At 40.6% G+C, this 25,381-nt stretch overlaps 1 protein-coding gene across 1 annotated transcript; it reads right to left on the reverse strand.

Moving 5' to 3' along the window:
• mmp11a (matrix metallopeptidase 11a) lies at window positions 1–23,843 on the reverse strand. Its single transcript, XM_034872900.1, has 8 exons — window positions 23,583–23,843; window positions 12,093–12,304; window positions 8,252–8,395; window positions 5,941–6,074; window positions 4,718–4,956; window positions 3,151–3,355; window positions 1,816–2,076; window positions 1–917 (listed from the first exon to the last, which is right to left on the reverse strand). Exons 1-8 carry the CDS (start codon window positions 23,685–23,687, stop codon window positions 799–801), a joined length of 1,419 nt encoding a protein of 472 aa, XP_034728791.1. The 5' UTR covers window positions 23,688–23,843; the 3' UTR covers window positions 1–798.
• Window positions 23,844–25,381: the final 1,538 nt, after the last annotated feature.

The following is a 25,381-nucleotide window of genomic DNA, read 5'->3' on the forward strand; positions in this document are numbered from 1 at the left end:
TGCCAATTCTCTGGAAATTTGGTGAACATTTGCATCATATTTTAATGTAAACGTGACTAAAGAGCATGAGAGTGCGTGCTACCTGAGAGACTCACTTCAGGACATTAAACACCAAATACATCAAAAGCTGAGTCATCATGCTCGGTCAAAGTTACAACTGTGTCCTAAAAGTGATGTAACCTTTGTTAATATGTTCTGGTTCATGGTCAGTTTGGGTGAGGCTGGCAGGAAAATTAACCGCATAAGTCACATCCTTAAAAATTGACGGCCTCAATGTTGAATGATTTCTAGGTGTGAAGTTACAGAATTAAAACTAAAGTTAACCCGCTGAAACAAATGTTCAAATCTACCTTCTGCAGCTTAAAGTTTGATGTCACCATTCAAACACTTGAGGACCAGAGAGTTGAAATGGAAAACATCCTCTACAGTCTGTGCTGGTTCTGTCTGCAAACCAAAACAAGTGGAAAATCTCAAATTTTAGGCTCAAATACAGGAAGTTAGAAGGATGCAGCACCTCACGTCATTACTACAGGGCCCAGATCTCAGCCTGATGGTGACAAATAATTGCAAAAATAAATATGAGTTTCGCTGCACAGGAAGTGCCAAGTCTGAGAAAACATAACTTGGTTTTCCTGAGAAGGTGTAATTCAATAAATGGAGTAAAACATTAACAGATTAAGGGGGATCGTCTCCTCCCTCTTGAATCCCCTGGATGAACACACAAACGTCTCTGCTCCAAGAAGTCTCCATCATCAAAAAAAAAAAATCCTGTTTGTGTGATTCTCCATAGTTAAAGACTCACACATTTCTACAGCCGAAAAAATCCATGCCGACGTAGCGAGGGTAACCCTCCAAAGAGTTCATGCCAACGGGATCGAATTTCCAGTACTGTCGTCCTCGGATGAAGTGAGCGTAGCCTGAAAGATAGAAAACACAGTATGATCTGATTGTAAATACTCCATCTCAGGGGATCTTGCAAAATATTTTGTGTGTTCCAGAGAGAATACAAATGTAGGAATTTAGAAATCTCAAAATGTCAGGAATGCACTTGTTTGTTGGTGATTTGATTAGAAGAAGCCTGTGCAGAAAGTGAACGTGTTGCGTCCTTGGTGCTACCTATGACAGCTTTTAGGTTTTTATATTTGGTATATCATTCAGTCATTTAAAGCCTTTTAATACACCCAAAAGTACAACAAATATGTGTTGGTTAATGCTTTTGCTGCATTGATTTATTACAAGTCAATCTCACATTGTTTGACTGTACAGTTTTAAGTGATGTATTGATGTATGTTTGCAGCTCACTTCTGCAACTACATTCATTTTTCAAACGTTTCAAGCAGGAACTAGGGTCTCCACGTGTCTGTGCATGTATGGCCCACATCACCGACGAGTTTAACAAGGTAATTCATTATTACACATTTGAATATCAGTGAACTAGAGAAATACATTTCAATTCCAACTTTGGCACAGGCTGTCAGAAGTACTAGGAGAGATTTTTTTGTTATTGTTATTTAACTCTAGTTTGATAAAGTTGTCCTAATTTGGAAAAATGTCATGCTGAAAACTGCTGTTCATTAACTTTGGGGACGCATTCATTGGAGGGATTTAAACAAATATTTGGAATTGATTTAATTCATTCTTGTGATAGCTAGGTTGCTAATTGGTTTAAAGAAATGCCAATAAACGAGAGAACGTTTATCACCCATCCCAGAATGCTCTGTGGACTAGCCAGAATGGCAATTCAAGACTATAACTTTCTAATCCACAAATAGGAACTCTTTGTTGACTTGTTATGTTTTTCATTTTGGACCATACCGTAGACGTCCCTGAAAGCGGCGTCCACGTCGTCGGGGATGCCTCTCCAGTCCTGCATGCTGCGCGGGTAAACCGACTCAGCCCGGTTCTCGCGAGCGCTGAACCTCCAGTAGCTGCCTGACTTGAAGAAGTAGGTGTTGTAGTCGTGGTCGTCACCCCAGCGCAGCGCCGCCTGGATCCCAGACACTGGCAGACCCAAACTCCTAATGGACTCCGGCCCTCTGATTTGCATCTCAGCATCAAACACCCAGTAATTCTCACCTACCCAGACAGAGAGAGAGAGAGGGAGAGAGAGAGAGAGAGAGAGAGAGAGGGGGTGAACGATGGACGACATTCAACTGTTGTTGGTAAGTTTCTGTTTGTTGTGTTGCTTAAAGCTATAGTGCGTACTTTCTGTTGCCCCCATGAGGAATTGCAAGTAATGACAACAAAACTCTTACCGCATCCACATGATACAAGCCTTCCGTGATCATGCAATGTAACAGAGGTTCAATAATACCAAAAAGTTAAGCTCTAAACCTTTAATCAAAAATTAGTTTCAAAAAATTGCTAAACTGTACTGTCTGTAGCTCCCTTTTCCTCCATGAAAATGTTAAGCCAAGGTAGTCGAACACTAGTCTGATTACAGATGTTGGCAGATCTATGCAGCTTCAGAGATCTTGTGTTCTGTTCCTTGACAGCTGTTTTCCCCCGAACTTTACAGAAATACAAATTTCCACAATCTAATACATTATTCATAACAAACAAGAGTTAGCTGGTTTTGCTGCTAAAACAAAGTCATAGTGAATCTTTAAATGCAAACTTAGATGCATCAGTGATAAAATGATCTGTTCCACGTCAAAACAGAGCAGGCATAACTTGTGTTTGAACAAACATAGATCTTTGGTTTCCAATAAAGTTTTCACCCCATTTCTTTTTCGCTCATGTCTTTTTTCAGAATGATCAGTTGGAGCAGCAGTGATGCTCAGTGGAGACAACAGAAAGCCAGAGGTTGAAGCCCGACTGCATCTCAGAGCATTAGGTCTTGTGAGGTAAAAATATAGTTAAGCTGTCCTCAAATGATCATAAATTAAACTTTTTGGCCTTCAGGTGAGGATGGTAATATGCAACCCACATCTGGTTGAAACAAATACCACTGCACATAGCACTGCACCTTAACCACATCTAAAGGAAATACTCACAGAAAGAGTTAATTACAATAATTTCACAGCTCTGTGTTAATTTACATTTTGCACCAGTTTAAACTTGCCTAGGAGCGCATAATACTTAATGATCATACTCTCACATGAACCATAAAGCCCATAACAGCAGAGCTCAAACGCCCTCGTTGCCCACCTTGAAAGAACCAAATATTCCCAGACTTGTCTTCAAAGGCGGCATCAATGTTGTCGGGAATCCCCCTCCAGTGACGGGATGCCAGCGCTGGGTAACCGCTCTCCAGATGCCCGTCCCTGATCCGCCAAACGTAGCCCGACTTAAAGAAGAACAGCTCCCCTCGGATCATAGACGCGGCATCAAAGTCCGTCTGGCAGGCGTCGGGCTGAAGATGAGACGGATCACGTAAGCGTAAAGTTTGTCACAAGAAGGATTTTTATTGCAGTGGGATGCAGTGTGTTAAGGAGACGTTTTATTGTCTCAAAAGGATCCTAAAATAAAGTCCAAGTCCAGTGTAAATCCTCTGTTACAAGTTTTACAAGAGAAAATGATCTGAAGCGGAACCTTTTCCATGAGACTTTGGTCTTTGACCCTCATTAATCATCTGTGGTTGAAAAATACGTTCTTGTATGATGTGGTGCAAAGATATTCACTCTATTTAAGTGGCGTTATAACCACAGAAACCAGTGACTCTTATGGGAGAATGCTGGTTGTAATTCATATTTTTTTCTTTATGTCAACAAATCCCATGAAATTAAAAAAACAAGTTTCCCATCTTCCTCTGTGTCATAGAGCTCCATTGTTGTTCAAAACACACCAATGAGCCACACTGTTGCACGGTGTGAGCTTCATTACCACGAACAAACATACACTGTCGATTATTTAGACTCAATCCTAAATACACCACCCAGCTGCCAGAAATACTGACTAGTAAGGGTGTGACAAGATCTCGTTTTACGAGATCTCGCGGGATTAAAACGTGACGAGATTTCTCGTTGAGGTGAAAAGTTGTCTTGTGAGGCGATGTGATGTCAGCGTGATGGAGCGTGAAATTACTATTGAAGATCCCCCTGCAACTTTTAAATCATTTGTGTGGCAACATTTTGAATTAAAATAGTTTTAAAAAAAAAGTTAAATAACATTCATCATTAATAGTTGATTTCAAAATGCACCTAAATTGTTTTGCATTTTGTGATTTTTCAGTTGAATAAAAAAACTATTTTCCATTCATATATTTCATCGAGGATTTCTTTAATTTAAAAAAAAAAATCTCGTCTCGTCTCGTGAACCCAATCTCGTGATGTGTCTCGTCTTGTGGAGTAAGCGTCTCGTCACCCCCCTACTGACTAGAGCATCAAATCTGCTGAAAATAGTCCCCCAAAACTGACATTTGCTCCTGTTACAGTGAGCAGCTATTTTATGAAATCACTAAGACTAAAAAGAGGAAAAAAAAGTATTTGTGAGGTATTTTAAGGATGTACATTTTCGGTGGGAATCACTGAGCTTAGAGCTGAGAGCCACAGACAAAAAGTCAGAAAATACTGAAAATGGACTAACCCATCGTTAGTCTTGGTCTTTTCATGGGCTTGGTTGATAACAAGAACAAGACAAAGTTTCTACAGACATACTAATGCACTCTGCGCCTGTATGCCTCATTAATAACATAACATTACCAGTTATTTTTGGCTCTTTTTTTAGCGTGTCACTCCACAATTGGTTCTTTTACTGTTGCATCAGCTCCACTCACATTCGGAAGGATCTCATTGGTCTCTGGGTTAGATGGTGGCGGAGGCGGGGGCGGCGGTGTGGGCAGGACTTGCGGATGATCTCCGTACAGGTACTGGATGCCTCGCTTGTCATCCAAGCTCAGCCTCAGCGGATAGGAGAAGGAGTAGTATGCCGACATGATGCCTCCCGGCCCCTTGGAGTGTTGCAGGCCCAGGACGTGCCCAAACTCATGGGCAGCAACCTGGAGCAGGTCTGTGCCTGCAGGGGCGGGTAGAGAAGACTCAGACGTGCAAAACCACACCTGGTTCAAATGGGGTCTGAAAATAGTTTGTTTTGACCTGCTTCAAGTGGCAGACGGATGGTACTTTGTTACCTGAGACGATAGTGACACAGTCATCAAAAAGTACCTTGCTGCTTCCTCTCCCTGCTGAATCATATCCCCATTTCCACTGGTGGAATGTATCTAAGTACATTTACTGTGTTGTACTCAAGTACAAAATTGAGGTAGGTATTTGAGTTTTTTTCCTTTCATGCTTTCTTCTTCCACATTTCAGAGACAAATATTATATTTTTTACAACACTAAAGTAATCTGACAGCTTTAGGTACTTTACAAACTTTACACGTTACTATTACAAGTATTTTTACACGCAAACATCTTGACTTTATACAATACAAGGGTCTATTTTAAATTAATCTACCCAACAATATACAGGCCTACAAGTACGGCTGAAATGATTAAAGCCTTAGTTGTTCAACAGAACTGTTTGGATCGTTTGAAACGTGAGGATTTTTCTGCATTCAGTTCTTTTGCTTTTAATACCCCTAAAGTAATTTTCCTGATGATACTTACATATTTTTACTTAATTAACAATTTCACTGCAGGACTTTTACTTGTAACAGAGTATTTTTACAGTGTGGTATTGGTACTTTTACTTAAGTAAAGGATCTAAATACGTCTTCCACCACTGCCAGTTTCCTTGTCTATGTCCTGATAAAGTCTCATTTTACAGATGTGTCCAATTTATTTGACTTCTTTGTTGTCTTTGTCTATAACTCTGTCTTCTGAGAGAAACTCAAAACCAGAGTAAAATTCGTGTTAGCCCTCTACATCAAGCCTCATCAACAAGGACCCCCACTGACACTGACTCTAAAAAGACTCAATAAAAAGTCAAATAGTCAAAACGAAAACTGTCTGAACTAAAAAAAATCTGTTTTCTCTTTCTCGCAGACAAAACACTAACCCATGTGGTTTCCGAGGGTCCATGACTCGTCGTAGTCAAAGTGAACGTCACCCTGTCGGTGTGTTTTTGGGAAGAAGGCGTGAGCGAGAATCCCACCCGGGCCGTCAAAGGGAAGGTCGTCTCCGTGCCAGTACCTGCAGGTCCGTAAATCAAACACTCTCTGATGCACTCTGAAGGCTTTATGGCGTGATGAACTTTGTAAATCAAACTTTTTTTCCCCATCGGCTTTAGGAACGATAAAAGAATGTCAACAACAAATATTGAACAGTCTCACTGAGAATCATTATTTACCATAACCCAAGATTACATGTTGAAATTGCTCTTTTTTTTCCGATCAACAACCCAAAAAACACAGCAAATATTAGCATTTTTAAATCTGGAATTAGAGAATATTCGTCATTTGGGATTTTTAAATCAAATGATTTGATTAATTTGACTAATTGTAAAAGTGTCACCCCTTCAATAAAGCTTGAAAAACCAACAAAATTAAGTAAAGGTTTATCAATAGAGTTAAACGTATAACCCAGTAGATAAATAAAAATACAGTTCATTAAATTACTAAGGAGTGTAAAATACATCTTAACACTTCCTTCATGCATTTTCCTTTAAAAGGGGCCCTGCCACACAAATCTGTTTATACTTGCATTTTTTGAAATGTGTTAGGTCCATATGTGTTTTGTGTTATGTTGTGAATGTGAAAAATGAACTTCTACCTCCTCTGTCAGCTCTAGGCACTGAAAAGAAATAAGAGGAGAAATCAGGCCAATTACCACAGTCTGACGTCATGTTAACTGAGCTCATGAGCTCGCCCAGTTGCGTTCAGGATACTAATAACCAGGCTCTCATTGGATAGCTGTTAGCCAATCAGAGTCAAACAGCTTTGCCTAGCCTAGAATTTTAATGAGAACCGGCACAAATCGAACTGAGTCTTCCTGCAGGCTTTCTATACCACGCTAGAATGGCTTGAAACAAGGTAATCAAGGCATTTTTTACACAAAAGTTTTTACATGGTAGTCCATGGTAGCACTTAAGATATTTTCCACAAAGTAATGAAATAAATGTGGCAGGGCACCTTTAACCTTCAATCAGTAGGCAAAAATAAAGAAAAAATTGGATGAACCCTTTTGCAATTATGTAGGCACATAATGTAATCTGAAAACTGCTGCCCTGGTTAAAAAACAACTGATCTCAGCTGGTATTCTCTGTACAATGGAGTGCAATTGAAATGTCTCAGTGTTCCCAAACTTTTGAACAGAAGTGTATGTGATAATGAGATGTGTATGTGGGAGTTTGTGCTGTTAGTCAGAGTAAATTGTCAAAGTTCACAACAGTAATGAATGATGATATTTCTGCCAAAATGTGACTATTTTCGTGGCAAATTCATGCAATGATGTAATTTTAAAGATGAACCCGATAGTTCCCCATAAAACCGGTTTTGTGTCTCTGGAGTGTATCTGTTTGTCCTTTCTCGCTCCTCTATCTCTTGTTGTTTATCTTTTTGTCTCTCTGAAGTTCTTTGTAACAAAATCTGATTCAAACTGCTCAGATTCTGCCGGAACTACACTCAGAAATAGATTTAACAGCCCTGTTAAAAGTAGATGAAAGAAAGAAAGTAGAAATGGCAAAAAAAACTCAAAAACCTACCTACCAAAGGTGACAAAAACTTGTTCAAAAACATATTAAAAAAACACCCAAAAATGGGAAAGGAGGCAACAAAGAAATTAAAAAATGAAATTGACAAAAACATCAAGAAAATTGTAGAAAAAGAACAACAAAATGTTGAAATTTCGACCTAGAAAAACACAAAGGTTGCAGGTCAACGGTAAGACAAAACAAGGGTTAAAAAGTTTGACTCGGCCGAAGAATGGATGTGTATGAAAAACACAAGTTTGTTTAAGACCTAGGTGGTACAACCTCATAACTAGTGTCCTACATACACACTTTTTAGCGCCACCAGCATGATGACATTTCTGTCAAGGGTGAACCATGTAGAATTGTTCTGCTGAACTTGGTAGACATTATACCAACTTTCAAAAACCAAAGTATTGGAAAATGTTAAAGTTTAACCTGATGATGGCACTCGATGAACTGAGGATCACCAAAGTTATTCCAATTCTTCCCGAGGAGAACATGAATGTGTGAACAGAATTTCATTGCAATGCATCCAATACGTGTTATTAATTATTTAAACAAAGTAGTTCCCTTTACAATAATTTGCTTTTGTTTATCTACGCATATAGCACATGTTCCTTTCTCCTTTTTATTCATGTGTTAAAAGAGACATAGATTTTCTCCGTCTCAGTCCTCCCACCTTGTGAAGTCGATGCGGATATCGGCCTTCCCACTGTGGATCTCAGTGAAGGTGAGCGGGGTGACGTCGCTCCAGATTTTCAACGCTTCCCGAAAGACACGTCGAACCTTTTCCTCACTTATCTGCCAGGGAAACCGGACAATCCTGCGGGAGATCAATGCAGGTGTCAGACACACACACACACACACACACACACACACACACACACACACACAGGATGTATAGTTTAGTAGCAGAGAGGGACCACCAGCCTTGCATGCCTCCCTCTAATCTGATATCTGCAGTTGCATCAGCACTGAACTGTGCTGTTCCTGACGCCCTTAGGCTCGCTAACAAACCACAACATTACTGTCTCCCTTCTTTTCCTTTTAGATAAAACCACCCAGTGTGATAACTGAGAAAAATAATACAAACCATCAGGACTCAAACACTTCATTACTTGTACTTAATACGTAGTATTCAAGGGTGTCATGATTACCTGAATATCAGCTAGTCTGACTTCCCCTGTGTACATATTTACATTTTATCAGTGTGAAGGTATAGAAAATCAAATATAATGAGATTTAGGACCAAATACCTCAATATCGATACTGCAAAAATATTGTAGTACAGAGACTTCCGTATTGTGGATGATAGAGGATAATGACTAAGTGGGTAAAGGCAAATAATAGAACAGTTACAACAGTCTGGTAAGTTCAGAAAATGACATCATTGTAATGTAATGCAGCCTTTAAAACCAGGAAAAGACAACACTTATATACCATATTACGATATCCAAAATCTAAGACGATATCTAGTCTCATATCACAATATCGATATATTGCCCAACTCTATGTAAAGGTATAGAGTTTATGGTAGGAAGTCACCAAGACTGAGGAGCTGTGTGTAGGAGGCAAATGGAGAAAGGCAGGACATATGCTACCTATTTGTGATTGGTTTAACGACACGCCACATACTGTGTGGACTAGCCAGATCCTCTTCCGCAAGGCTGTGGAGGAAGGTCTGGTAATGCGAGACTAGCAAAACATTAACAGAGAGTTCTCACATTTAACATTGTTTCATGGTATGGAAAACTCCCATTAAAAAAGAAGAACAAATTTATACTGATGATACTGGAAACTTGACGTCAATCAGGCCAGCAAGAGCACTTGAGACAAACAACTTCAACTCCAGGACTTCTTCTCTACATCCTCAACCAAAAAGGCAATCCAGATCTACAATCACACAACCCATCCTCTTAACTAAGCATCTTACCTGCTGCCATAAGGCCCCAAGAGACAGTTTATGTAGGCCCCTTGGCAATTGGCTGCCACACACATTATTGTAATACAATAAATTGTGTTTTTATAAATTGTTTTTTATTAAAAGTTTTTTATCTTCATGTTTGCGAGTAAAACTATTGATAGGTAAACTTTTTTCTTTTTTTTTTCATGTGGTTGTTTTGTCTGAAAATGTCTTATCTGTTGTCATGTTTTATGTTTTGTGTGGATCCCAGGAAGAGAAGCTGATGAATATGAATATGAATTAGCATCAGCTAATGGGGATCGGTCCTAATGAAATAAAATCAAAATCGCAATATTGACTTACTTTATCTTACCCCTTACCCTAAGCGCCTTCCCAAGTATTCTCTGCTACTTCCTTATTTTGTCTGCATGTATGGGTCTAGAGGGACAGGTTTTATGGCAAATGTGTTCTTAATTTAGAGAAATAGTTACCACTGGTATGCATTTCAACCGCTGTCTCTTTTGTTTACATGAAGTTTTGTAGGAGGGGGAAAAGCAGAACCAAGACATATAAAAGAAATGTCATTGTTCCTTTAAATCTATGTGTAAAGAAGTTGTATGTGCGGTGCAAATATTTGTGCCCATAAGGAGTTTACTCAGTGCAAAGTTCACATTGGTGTGATTTGTGGACAATGTTCTTTAATTTTACAACTACACACAAAGTGCATTAAAATAAATAAGACGAAAATGTGACAAATTAAATCGTAAATATATAAGACCAAAAAACAAGGTCGCCTGCGATTGTACCACAACAAACTCAAATCTTTAACATGTTCCAGCCACCTGAGAGCTTCTTTTCTGTTTCGTTAACAGCCGTTTAAGCCGTTAGAACAAGTATCGTGCCACAACTTGCTTCACAAGCTCAAAATACCGGCTGATCCTAAATAAAAACAGAGAGACACATTAGCGTTGCTCCACTCTTCCACTCTTTCAACACTTATATTTTAGTTATTAAGAAGGACGCAGAAGCTACGGCGGCCCTGTCAGGTCATGCAGAAGTATTGTTTGACTTTGCCAATTGTTGCCTGGCTCCTTGTTATCCACTTCCCTTTGTCGGGTGTCACTGTGAGCGCTTTATTGGTCCAATCAAGCAGAATCTTATTAGTCGGCGGTCGGTGCTCCCACCCCCCTGTCTGTCTTAATATACTGTTGTGTTAAAGAATGACTACAATGAAAGGGACCCCAGGAGACATAGACAGAGAGGCAGCAGCCAGCAGAGGACTGCCAGACGTTCAATGGTGCCAAGGCCTCAGATGAAAGAAATCCAGCACCAGTTTGTCAGAAACATTTCAAGACTTAATTTTCTAGGTAGCCAACTATATAAGGCCTCTCATGTTACATTGTTTTTTTTCTTGATTTCATCATTCAATGTGTCTAAAATTTGAGTTGATACTGCCGGAATAGTCAACATTTACTTTGCTTTAGTAAAATGCAGTTTTGTAGAAACGGTGCCCGCGATCCAATACGCTTACTTTCCTAGTATTTTGTATGCCAGAAAATATTTTATGTGTCCAAAGACATGGCATGTCAAATGTAGAATGCCAGAAATACCAGGAGTTCCAAGTGCATCTGGTCATATCCTGCATTTTTCAGGCCAGCGTGCTTTCCCACAATCAAATATGAGCAAGAGGGTCAAAGTTCAAGACGCTATGTTTTAAGAAGTAGTTTATCCCAATTGTATGCACACTGAATGTAACATGACTTACTTTGGAAGCCGCACTACATGGTAACATGTACATCCAGCAATTGCAGAGCAACAGAAACATTCATCAGGAGTCTTTGTGTTTGTGTCCACCTGATAAATGTAAGTCCAGTATTCACCCTTTCTTTTAGCTCTATTTTTGGTCTCCACCTGCTCCAATACGTTCACCAGCTCTCTGTGTCTGTTTGCTGCTGAACAGGTAATATACAGTCGCTTTTTACAGTTTTATCTCTGAAAACAGCTGCCTGCTACAGCCAAAAAGGATGCTATGACAGCATTGAGAGTGAACAAAAACAATTAAGTTGCGGGCCACTTTTTAAGCTGGAGCTTTCTACCAAATCACAGTTTTGTTGCAGATGAAATTGTCATGGAACTGTAGATTTTCAAACTTATTATTATTCTGAGTACTTTTAGGATTCTCATCCATGTTAACCTCTTTAAACAGATATATGCACATGAATGCAGAATCTGTAGGCAACAGGACAGGATATTGGTATCTGGCTTCCGTTTGTAGTTGTAGTATTGACCAATCATTTTTGAGAGCAAAAGAAGCAAAATGCAACCCTACAACCAATTGTCTACTGTCTTACAACAATTTAGCTTTTCATAAATAATTTTTTGTTGTTGTTGTCAGCATTCGTATACAGAAATCTGTTTATAGAGATTAGCCAAAATGTTTTCTGGACCTAAAACACCTACAAAAAGTCTCCACTTGGACTGTACACAATGACGTGTGTAACCAGGAGGATCTGGATATCTACTGCCTAGATCGGAACCCCGGACATATTGGCCGTTGCCCCAATAGTCTTGTGGAGCCTGCACAGTGGTGACCAGCTGATTATGTGGGTATCTGTACCTGTAGGTGAGGTCTGTCTTCTCCAAACGTCCTCCGTACAGAGAGTAGCGTCTCTGTCGCCCCCGATAATGCACCTCCTTCTGGGCGGGGTAGTCTGGTACGCCACAGCGAGGTCGGTTCCACAGGTTAGAGGTGTTCGTCATCTCCTTTACTAGATCTTGAGCGTGAGGAATCTTTCCCCTCTTCTTCAAGTCGGGGAACTTTTCAGAGACCTGCAAACACAACAGTGTTTGGGAATCATTGCAAGTTCATTTTTGCTCATTAAAATTCACTTTAGAAATAGTTTAGGCTGTGTCATCTAATCGTTTTTGGTGTGGCATGACACTGTATGAAAATAAGAAAATCTAAGGTCAATGCTGTAGCATTTCTTTTGTTTGAGTGTGTGACTGGTCCCTTGTTTTGTGTCTGTCTGTTTCTGCACCTGTTGTTTTGTCTCCTTCCCTCCTGTTTTTCCTTCCTGTGATTTTGTGGCCCTGGGATGCGGTCCTATGTCCCAGCGTGTTGTTTGTTACTCATCGTGAATATTATGTTTACATATCATTATTTTTTCTAAATTTAAAAAAAATTGATCACAAAAAATGCCTTTAAGGCCTCCTAAAAAGGGTCTAAAATTGCCCATGCCACCAAGCCAGGTAGTTTACCCCAGTTTAAGACAGTCAGTCCCATGTTGTCCTATTATCCGTAATACCTCCCCCCCCCACTCATGAGGAAATGGCTCTGCTCATTTCCACTGAAGCAAATTAGAGAGCAGAGCTTGTCATCTGACCCAGCTGCTGAACCAATCCACATCTGCAGTGCTACATCTACTGTTGGGTGGATTCCTTCTATCACACAATTGCAATTCCGTGCATTTCCTTTTCCGCTGCTACTCATAACAACCTGTGGGAAAAGACGCTATCAAATTATTGTGAAGAGATGAAACTAATTACTTCTTATACGTCCATGTGAACAACCAGTGGAAAAAAGACGCTATCAATTTAATGTGTTGAGATGAAACTAATTACTTCTCTCATCAGATAGATCCTAGGTTTATTACCACAGCTTCTCTCTTACGTACTGTAACCATGCAAAGAGTTTTGCTGATATTGATCATTTTCTTAAGTGCAATTTCCACAAGTCTTTGCTGGTTCCCTCTAAGTCAGAGACTCCACTACATTTGTCTGACTACTTAAGTTACTATTCATCCCTTTCCGGTCATGTTTGCTTTTCTTTTATTACTTTTAGTTATTTTATTTCTATTAAATTAATTAAGTTGCTGTAACTGATTTTATTTTATTTGTTCCTGGTTCAACCATGTGAAGCCCTTTGTAACTTTGTTTGGAAAAGTGCTGTGCCGCAGAATTATTGATCATAGATAGTACAAGGGTCTAAATTATTGTACAAATATTAGAGATTCCTTAAGATTCAGGGTAACAAGTCCAAACAAGAAGGGCCCTATCTCTAACATGGCCATGCCCTATCTCTCTTAACAAAGGTGAAAAGTGAGGGCGCCTGGGTAACTCAGTTGGTAGAGCAGGAGCCCATACTGTATGTAGAGGTTTACTCCTCAACACCGCGGGCCAGGGTTCGACTCCAACCTGCGGCCTTTTGGTGAATGTCGTCCTCCCCCCTCTCTCCCCTTTCACGTCTTAAGCGGAAGATGCCCAAAGAAAAACGAAGTGAAAAATTATATGTATCAGCCCCGTGATTCAGATTCACTCCAAAATTCATGAGTTCTTCCTTGGCAGATGCTTCACCCTTCCACCAAGTTTCATAGAAGCTGGGCCAGCAGTTTTACCGTAATCCTGCTGAAAAACCAAACCGAAAACATAACTTTAGCGGAGGTGCAATATCTTATGAAGGAGTTTTAAGTTAATGTAACCTCATGTTTACAAGATGCAAAATGCACTTGAATTAGATATAATGTTACCAAGACTTTTCAGCCCTGACAAGAAGACATCTGCATTAAACCAAAGATAAAAAAACAAAACTGAATTCACAATAGATTCATAAAATATCAAATCAAAATTGTAAAGTCACAGTGATGTTTCTGTTGTGTTTTGTACGAGGCTGCCTCGCTCAGCTCTGCAGGACTCTGCGTCGTTGTTGTAGGTCAAGGGGAACAAAACCCAGCAGGATTCATGGAATGTGCTCCTGCCTGCAGAAACACAGTGACTGAAGGGTCTGGATCACAGAACAAACAGTACACCCCCTCCCCCCCACACACACGCGCACACAAAACTGGTGGAAGACAACTAGCATGGAATTTTGTCACTATTTGTTTGCTTTTAAAAAAACACACATTTATTTACCCAGGGAGAGTGAGCCTATACAGGCCTGTAGCTTTCACTGAGGGCACCGAGTTCATCATCAGTATTGTTTGTTGAAATCTGGGGGTTTTAATGACCTGAGGAGTTTACAATAAACAATTACTGATCAAATACGCATGAGGGGATTTCTTCGAGGCTTATTTGAATATTCTTTAAAATCATTTTCTTCATATGTTTCTGCTTTAGGAAAACAATCCCGGAGATCTTCACTGATGGCATGAGCGGTAATAGCAGGTGTGTTTTTGGATCTCACCTTCACTTGTTTTTCTTAATTATTGGCAGTCATCGCTCTTTTCATTGTTTGTTCGGCCATAGAAACGGTTCACTCACAACGCTAGCAGATCTGAAAAAAACGCCGCTTCAGACACAAGAGAGTTGAAGACCCCCCGGGAAAGACAAACAGTCAAATCATGAGTCAATTAAGTAGGGGTGGGAATCCCCAGACGCCTCCCGATACGATATCATCACAATACTTATGTCACGATCCAATATTATTGCAATTTTAAACATATTGCAGTATTCTGCGATATATTGCAATTTATGACCTTTTTTTCCAACTTCAAATTTTTCCCAATTTCAAAAGATGTCCCCAAAAGGAATATTTGTCAACATCTGTTTGATCTAAAAAGATAAATTTCTCTGTTTGTTAATTTCACTTCAATATGTATTGAATTCAATGTGTTCAATATGTATTTGATTCAATGTGTATCAACACAGAATTGCCACTGTAGAAATTGCGATACAATACTGTATTGATTTTTTCCCCCACCCCTACAATTTGGTAGTGAAAGTTCCCTAAAAATCATTTAATAGGGCCTTGTCTTTCAAGGAGTAAACTCATCAGGGTCAGTAAGCCAATAAGTATGCAGCATGTTTCTACAAAAAGCTAACGCTTGTGATTGGCTGTCTAATGTTACACATCATAGAGGCAGGCGGGAAAAAGTCACGTAGTAGGAGTTTAAAAATCGATAAAAAAGGTTTGTCGTAATGTTGTAATTTCTTTTTGTTCAAATGGATTTAATCATTTTAGGTTTTTGGACACTGAAACAACTGATGCCGTGGGCTGTTGAGGACAGTGTCTTGCCCACAGCTGTTCCTTGTGTTCAGCAGCCTCTGTGGTCTTTGTTAAGGACCCAGGTTCGACCTGGTCCCAAGCCGACCTCCGTCCCAGAACGAGACAGTTTAGACCGCAGTTGTCTGCTGTCTGATCCCAATCAGTGAGGTGAGGGGAAGGGAGTGTCAGCTTTCAGGTTTGAACAATGTGGTCAGTGAGGTAAGTGGTCCCCCCCCCCCCCCCCTCTGGCTATATGTGAAATGGATTGGTTGACCTGTCTGACCCCAAAGCCAAGTAAAGCCCTAGATGTGCCGGATTCCACATCACAGTTCAAGTTCAAACCAAACAAGATCATTAGCTCCATCTAGAATATCTGGTGTATTTTCTTGTTATATTGAGCAGCTTTAATCAAAAAATTAAGTTTTTTTTTGGCTTCCAACCTTCTTCCTGGGGTCAATTCAATGTTACTTGTTAAATAAAGATTGTTAACTTATCATTTAATATACTTAGGTTGATTGTGTTATTGTGTGACATTGGTGTTTTATAATGGTTAGTTAGGATTCTCTGATTGATTTTATCAGATGTATTTAATTGTATCAAAAATGCCTTACACATGAAATAAAAACATCAAATACTGTCAAGGAAAAAGACACCATAAAGTCCAGGACTTATTTCCATTGTGGTCCTCAAAAAATTCACCAAAAGTCCCACAATAAAGCAAACTTACTAACTGATTGAGGCAGTGGTAGACCTCCCTTCCTCTGTGAGGTAAAATTACTGTTTTTGTCAAAGGAGTCTGGTGGCTTTAAAGATAGCATAGATAACGGCTTCCATTTCCCGTCAGAAGGGCGGGACAAAATGCTCCAGGGTTCGGTTAAAACAGACAACACGGCTTTTGTATAAAAGTAACCTTAAACTGATATTGATTTTTTTTTAGGTATTCCTTTTTGTAGGTGGCTAAAAAACGTAAGCTGGTGCCCCCGTCCACAGCAGTACATTGCTTAGCTTAAGTACGGTTACTCCTAACTGTGTGCTTCTCCAAACTGGGCGCCCGCCGACGGCTATCTTCTGTAGCTAATACACTGACTATGGATAAGGACCTCAAGCAACCCCACTTCAAAAGACCTAAACTATCCCTTCAAACCTGCACTCAAAACGTCCCGACTGCCTCTGGCTTCTTGCAGTTCGCTTCATGGTCTTGTCAAACTAAAGCACGGTGACCCGGTGGGGGTGATGGTGGTTGGTTTGTTGTCAGACTGCAGACGCTGTTGAGATGCACCGTGCACAGACATGTTTCTCTCTGAATACCACTGTCAGATCCCCTGCAACGCTGCTCACACATCTTGTCATCACTGTAACCAGAAGCTAGATATGTCCAAACTTGTAATGGGTGGCCCCCCACTCACACTGCATTGCTGCCATCATCACAAACTCCTTCACATGTTCCCACCGTGAAGAAGCCTTCACGAGGCCTTCAGGCTCTTTGGGAGTTGTATGTCTCATCAGCGGCTTCTTGCACTCTCAGCAGAAAGTGACAGACTAATTGTCCCGAGGGTATTTTTGTAACGTCGTCATAAAGTCTCCTGCCAGGATTTCTATTGTCTGCTCTGAAATTACACGTGGACACGCATGCATAGCCACAACACTTCTGCCTCAGCATCTGAGTCACGGCATCACCTGCTACAAGTTACAAGGCAAACTCTAAACATTTAGCTTTTAAAAAATGTAAGACTTCTGAAGTTAGAAGTTATTGACAATTAGTTATAGACTCTTTGTTTTGCATTTCATCTCCAACAGAGGCTCAACAAAGTTACTGGTCCCAATCAAGAAATAGTCCAGCGCATTAACCTCCTGTAAAACAGTGGCTTTTGTTTTCAGTCTTACTTAAGCTAAACTGAAAAGCTAAGTTAGCATGCACACATTTTAGCATATAGACATGCGAGTGGTATCAATCTTCTCATCTAACACTTGGCAAAAACATGAAAAAAATTCCATTTTATTTTTAATTAATCAGAATTTGTTTGTTCAAAAGATAAGTCTGGTGGTGACAACATATGCCATGAGGTCCAAATCCTAAAACAAGTCCAAAACAAGTAGGCTTGTGTGTGTGTGTGTGTGTGTGTGTGTGTGTGTGTGTGTGTGTGTCCAATGCCTGTAAAAAAGTATGTTCAACATTCATTCTGTGGAAAACCATCGTGCAAAAGGAAGATACACCAACTTGTACACCAGCATTGGCATCACTCTCTAGAGTGCATTTCATTCACACACCATATGTTTTGAATAAGGAAAGCAGGAAATATATAGCTGCAGCAGAAGTAGAAAAGTAGTTTGAGGTAAAGTGCGTCCAACAAGGAAATTACAAAAGTTGGACCAAAACCTTCTCCAGATCCTAAGATCTGGTGGTTAATTTACATTTATAGCAAAATTCAAACAGGTTTATTAAGTGTTTCCAAGAAACTAAAGGGCATTCATTCATTGCTAGAGCCAGAAGCTTTATAACCAACTTGATATCTGACCTAGTAACAGTGAATCCGGATGATAGGAAGTAAGCTATGAGTAAGTGTTTACATCAGGAGACAGATAAGCCTTGATTTCGAAGGGTGGGCTCTCATTGCACAAAACAGGGACAGAAGTTGCTTACAGAGAGACAGGATTTATTGTGCTAGATGGAAGGGGGGAGATTTGATTTTTTCATCAACAAATACTTAGTTATCTTCTTTCTTACTCTCTTAATCCAACATATTATCGGAAAATCAGAAACATTCAGCAGTGGAAGATGAGATAAACCATCTGCTTAAATCTCTTATCTTTCCTGGCACAAAAAGCCTCTTCTGCTGAGACTTGCAGATCTTCTGTTAGGATGTCACTGTTGATTGTAATTATTAATGATAGCACATTTCCAGGGGGAGTATTAGATCACAGGCAAATCATGCTGTTTGTATCTTTTGTTCGAGGGGTTTTGAGCATCTTTGACATAATTTGGTCGTTAATCGGTTTGATAGAGATGGACAGAGATGTCTGGAGTCCATCACAGAAAAGGGATAGATTCCAGTTTTTCTAGGGAATGTGGGTTGATTTAAAAAATGTATACTGTATAAATTGCAGCTCCAAGTTCATGTCCTCTCTGGAGCCAAACCTGCTGTGTAAAGGCTATAATTGATTCAGTAAATTTTGGTCTAGAAATATCTCAACAACTAGTTAAAAGATTGACATTTTGTTCAGACATTCATGTTTTCCAGGGGATAAATATTACAGAGTCAGTTTGTGAGATTTTTCCTAACCAATCAGTTGTGAGTGGCATATATGTTCCTCTGACGTAATTTCCAGGGACACTGGCTAGGAGCAGTTAACTTTTTCAAATGCGTCCATCTTAATCATACTGTTTTTGTGTTGCTTTGTTTCATGAACGCTACCACATAGCTAGCTGGCTGGCTATATTGAAAGAGGATGTCCCCAGTCTTGATCCCATTTACTACTAATTTACAGTAAAGAACTCTCAAGGTTGCCTCTATCGTTTTCATGGACAAAGATGAAAACCCGATAAATGCAAACTCCTCCTGTTGCCATCTTTGTTTGGGTCTAGAGATGGAGACACACTTTGTTGAATGTATCAAGGTGCAAACTGAAACACTCTTCCAGTCCAGAAACTCAGTGATTTGCACTTTTAATGAATCCAACCTGCAGAATCGCCAGAACTGTAACTACTCTAACATGATGCCGCCCCTCCACTCAACTTGTTAGCGAGGGACTCAGAATGAGGCTGGGGGCTCCTCCTGCTAACAAAAGCATCTGATTATCTTTATGAGAGAAACTTGCATGTGCCTTTTAACTGCGTCCCCCCCTGTTGTGGGTTATCAACCACTCATAGCCCAGCGCAGCTGTGACCTAGATCTACTCGATGGGAACTGAGGCCCGGCTCTGATGTCACCTTTGCTCTCACGGTTCCCCAACCAATCGCTTTGCCTGAAGACATCGACATCATGGGATAAAACAGAAAGCAGAACCAAGGGACTTGGGGTTTATTGACAAAAACAGTTAGCTGTTAGCTCCCCATCTTCACTCCAGAGAGAAAACAGGCATTTTGTAATTCTCACTGTGCCGAATGCCACAGACACTGCGGCCTGTCCGGGCCTGTGTAATCGCTCACCCTTTTGTCAACAACGGGGGAACAAATTGACAAAACTACAGATTAGACTTTCCAGTGAGATGACCCACTGACATTGCAACGTTGTCATCACAAGTGCAACACATGTCTGATATTGTATTGCTAAAAAAAAGTCCTTTTTCATGTGTACAAAGCAGGTTTTCAACTCAACACATAATCACACTGTCGACAAAGACATGTCATGACACTACAATTGCCTGGCTTCTGATTACTGCGGATTAAACTGTGCACAAGTATTTCAAGTATGCAAAAACACAGCGTGGATGCTAATGAATCAACACAAAGGAAGCATGTCGGGGTTTCTCCCAGAAAAGTTATTTAGCCCGGTGGCGAGTGCCTTTTTTCTTCTTGTATATGGCCTGGCTGGGGCCAGTCACAGACTGATGGCAACAATAATGTAGATCCCAATTGTTTTTGGATAACAGAATCATGGACAGAAAAGAAGTCTTAAAAATACATTTTCAAAAAATGTTCAGGTGGCTTAGGACTTGTAGTGGGAAACCTGGGCTTGCAATATACAAGGGGGACATGTTAACGGATGGCTGTGCCAGGATCAGTCCAGACAATATGTTTGCCTGTTGAGACATTCACTGTGTCAGATTATATTTATGGCTTTTTTAAATTAATCTACTTGCAACCCCTCCTCACCCCGTACATATGTCTACCATTTGTGACCAGTTAAAGGATTGAATCAATATATTGCGATACTGTCAGCAAGGCAGTGTATTGCAATTTTTAAAATCTATTTTTAGAAAACTGTCATAGTATACAGTCAGTCTTCAAAATGAAGTGAAATAGCTACGTTGGGGACTAACAGTCAGTTATGTCAGTTATTGAAACCATCCACCTACACTTTATAGCCTACTGATTGATATTAATCTCCACAGTGGCTGAATGGATTTTTTCCATTCAAACTGCATTTGAAACATCTATCTTCCTTTGTTCTTTTGCATTTTTGTGTAGTGTGAAGATAGTCCTTGACCAAACTCTTACAAAAAGGAACCTGACAACATAGGATGATGACTTCCAGTTGGCTACCAACGGAGCCCCCCTGGGGTCAGCTGAAAGATAAAAGAAATAAACCGTGCACACAGAATAAAAATCTGTACCCTCGGTTTTATAAACTGTATGCACAGATTCATAATCCATGCTCTTGGTTTTATAAACGTGAGCAAAGTTAGAAAGATATATACTAATTCAAACTTCTGGGATCACTAACTCTATAGCAAAAGTATGTTAAATCACAAATGGCTTTGATCTTTCCTAACGTAGTAAGGTTAGAAATGAGATACAAACACATTTTTATCAAAACGAGCCATCCTCCAGCCTGGAGAATGATTAAATAAGGTAGTGTCTCCAAACTTACCTCAATTATAACTTGTGTCCTCCTAGTTGTACTACAGCACTTACTGTTAAAAATTAAGTTTGGAGACACTACCTTATTAAATAATGAAATCAATTTTTATGTCGGTGTTGTAGTTTATAGACGGTCCCTAAGCACTTAGGCTGCTACTAGAGACCAATCTTATTTCTCCAGGTTTGAGGACGGCTTGTTTTTGATAAAAAAAGATTTAATATCCTTTTGCTATAGAGTAATTGATCCCAGATGTTCAAATCTGTGAAAGCTTTCTAACTTTGCTCACGTTTATTAAATCGAGGGAACAGATTTCTTTTCTGGGCGCATTTTTTTTTAAATTTTTTTCTCAACTGACCCCAGAGGGAGTCCTTAGCTTAGATAGAGCAGTTTATTAACTTGCCCTGCTCACCAGGCTTCTAGCATCATCTATTTTGCAAGGTCAAGCAGATGAACTTTGCTTTGGCACCGACTGGGGGTCAGAGAGCTTCAGACCTTTAAAGGTGCCCTGCCACAGAAATGCATTTGACCGGCAAAAGCTGGTCAGTCAGACGTCATGTTACGTGAGCTCATTACTATTCATGAGCTCGCTCAGTTGTGCTGGGTAAAGGATGCTGATAGCCAGGCTTTCATTGGATAGCTGTTAGCCAATCAGAGTCAAGTAGCTTAGCTGGAACTGGTACAAATGGAACTGAGTTTTCCTGCAGGCTTTCTATACCACATTATTTTGAAACAAGGTAACCAAGCCATTTTTTCCACAAACATGTTACAGGGTCCATGGTAGTAACTTTAGACATTACCACAAAAACGTGTGGCTCTTTACTGGAGATTAGGTTAACCAGGGGTGTAGCAAAAAAAATTCTGGCCCCTGTTGAAAGGCACTGTGTGGGCCCCTCTCTGCATCCACACCTATTTATTCTAGAATCTATTTGAACCCTCCTCATATGAGGTCGCTGGATACTCAGTCCCATTTCCACCCCCAGTCCGACACCCCTGGGTGCAACACTCACCAATGCATTTCATATTATATGACTACATGTTTTTCCCTGACTTGGTGTACCAACGTTGTGGTGTTTATTTCTCTGGAAAGAAAAATGGCCAAAGCTGTGTAATTCTGCAACAAACAGCTCAACTGGCTGATGCTTCGGGAACAAACCAAAACCGATTACATTAGTCTCATAAAATAAGCTGCAATTGTATCTACCTAAAAATCAACACTTCCACCCTTCTTTGGAGCTTCGGGACTATTCTCAGTAACCACTACATTCCTCTCTGAGACTGCTTATCTGAGCTGCCTGCTTGTTTTGATAAATTCCTTATTTATCTGTGTACCTGTAAACATGACATTCCTTTGAAAAAGCATGCACGCTAAACCAGCCTACTCTGTAAATAGAGGTTATGTGTTTACTTCAGGAAATATGAAACAGGAGAAGAGAGGACGTAAACAAGGCTTTGTAAATATGACGGCAGCCAGAATCACTACACAAGGACATATTAGGAGGAAATATTAGAGTGTAAAATCTTACATAATGAGTTGTGGTGAGGTTTGCAGAACAACAGCAGATCAAAATAAGACAAATAAACAAGATGGAAATAATTCAGATAAGCCTCCAAAACACACAACTGTGATTTGTAGAAGGGCAACACGTGCTACTCCATATGGAGGACCCCTCTTTTTTATTGTTTTGTTGACAAAATGCCTTTAAGACCTGTTATTACTGCTTCCTGCCCTGGAGACAGGGGAACTCGGCAACCTTTATTTTCATCTCTCTCTCGCTCTCTATCTCTCTCTCTCTCTCTCTCTCTGCACTGAGGAAAAACCAAAACACTCTGCTGTCACCCTGCATGTACGCCACGAAGAGGAGAAGACGTCAGTTTTTGCCTGCAAAGTCATGAATGCTTCCAGTGGTGCTGAGCACACTCAAAATAAATAGTGATGATAGTGATTTCTTCAAAGTAAGAGCAGCTCCAGGGCTAATTACAGTGACAGGTCAGCGCCTGTGCGCGCGTGAAAATAGCCATTTTGTTAATTACAACAGAATTGTCATTGGTCCGAGGTTAGGGCGTTTGCGCGCGTGTGAGGGGGGGGGTTGAGGGGGGTTGAGGGCACATCAAGGTAGCTGAAGAAAAGCGTTTGGTAACTCAAACCTAGAAGTAGGCTATGTACTCTTGATACACGCATGTGGATTGTTTTAAGCCTACTTGGGAGCAGACTCATTCTTATGCAAAGTCTGCACAAGAAAACCATCTAGCGCCATTACATCACTCTCATTTAGCCAACGCTTTCATCCAAAGCGACGCACAATTAGTGTCTTCAACGATGGAGAATAATAGCAGAAATCAGTGCAAACTGTTGTGCACGAGTGTGTGTGCACGTGTAGCATGTGTGTGTGTTTAGGGGGTGGCAGAGTCACTCGTAGCAGAAGAAAGACTGAAGAAAGTCAACACTGCAGGTTCCTTTAAATCACAACGGAATAAACCATTTCCCATGGTTAAACCAAACCGACTCATTCTGCAGCACGACATCGATAGACTTTCCAAACTTCTGCATTAAACTTTCTTTCTTCTTCTGTTTCGAGTTTGCAACAAGTGTGGGGTAAAAACTCACCGGTGCCACTTTGTACCTGCTGGAGCCCCGCACTGGAAGACAAAGCGTGCTCTGGAGGCATTGTAGCGCGAAGACGCAGCAGCTCACGACTAGAGAAGTCCGCATCCTCACCGCCGTCGGGAGCACTGGTGGTGCACAGGCAGACTTGGTTTGGCGCAGCTGTGAGTTGTGCGCAAAGCCGGGAGTCACACGACTACTTCTCTTTAAATAGACTCTGATTTCTTTGTTCTCCTAAAGTTTTTTTTTTTCCTGCACATACACTTTTTTTTTTTTTACAGCCTAGGGCTGATAATACCACCCGCTACCATGTGACTCTTAACCCTTTCTCTGCCGCGTGAACGTCAACTCAAAACAGATGATGATGGCTTTTTCAATTCAATTCAATTCAATTTTATTTATAGTATCAATTCATAACAAGAGTTATCTCAAGACACTATACAGATAGACCACACTCCAGAATTTACAAGGACCCAACAGTTCTAGTAGTCTCCTCCAGAGCAAGTAACAGTGCGACAGTGGCTAGGACAAACTTCCTTTTAGGCAGAAACCTCGGTCAGACCCAGGCTCTTAGTAGGCGGTGTCTGACGGGCCGGTTGGGGTTGGAATGAAGAGTGGCAATAACAAAAATAGACAAAAATTAGTAGTCTGTAGCAGTTCTTTGTAGTAGTTTTCGGCATAGCAGGACGCTGTGCGGCATTACAAGGCACAGCAGGACATAGCAGGGCACTGCAGTGTAGCAGTAGAACATGGCATCACAGAACATGGAGCGGGACCAAGGCGACAGATGCTACCCTGATTTTGGAGCCTCTCTGATCCAAGGGAACATTCTGGGGAAAAAAGAACATAAGGACTCCGGGGAATGACTCCCCAGAGCTAGGTTAGTAACAAGCATTTCTGGGACATGGATGAACATAAATCAAAAGATGGAAAGATAGAGGAGAGAGGAGCTCAGTGTATCAAAATAAGTCCCCAGATGTCTAAAACTATTATTACAGCAAAAACCAAGAGAGACAAGGTAAAGAGAGCTCCAGCCCGGTCGGGCTAGAACTCTCCCCAACCGGATCGGGCTGTATGCCAAGTCTCCCTTTAGTTTTGTTATATTCTTGATTACACGATAGATAAATCTGACAACTATGAAGAGAAGCAGGTGGGCCGGGTTAGGCGGACGCTGCGACTCCTCACTCCCTAACAATATTCAATTCTATGCCCTAACTATAAGCTTTATCAAAAAGGAAAGTCTTAAGCCTACTCTTAAACGTGGAGACGGTGTCTGCCTCCCGGACCCAAACTGGAACCTGGTTCCACAGGAGAGGAGCCTGATAGCTGAACGCTCTGGCTCCCGTTCTACTTTTAGAGACTCTAGGAACCACCAGTAACCCTGCATTCTGGGAGCGTAGTGCTCTTGTAGGGTTGTAAGGTATTATGAGCTCTTTAAGATAAGATGGAGCCTGACCATGAAGAGCTTTGTAGTTGAGAAGAAGCATTTTAAATTCTATTCTAAATTTTACTGGAAGCCAATGCAGAGAAGCTAAAACAGGAGAAATGTGATCTCTTTTCCTGGTTCCCGTCAGAACACGTGCTGCAGCATTCTGGATCAGCTGAAGAGTCCTTATGGACTTTTCCGAGCAGCCTGATAACAAAGAATTGCAGTAATCCAACCTGGAAGTAACAAATGCATGGACTAGTTTTTCTGCATTATTTTTAGACAGGATATTCCTGAGTTTCGCAATATTACGTAAGTGAAAAAAGGCGATCCTTGAAATTTGCTTTAAGTGGGAATTAAAGGACATGTCTTGGTC

The sequence above is a fragment of the Etheostoma cragini genome, chromosome 5, assembly GCF_013103735.1.
Source record: "Etheostoma cragini isolate CJK2018 chromosome 5, CSU_Ecrag_1.0, whole genome shotgun sequence".
NCBI lineage: Eukaryota > Metazoa > Chordata > Actinopteri > Perciformes > Percidae > Etheostoma > Etheostoma cragini.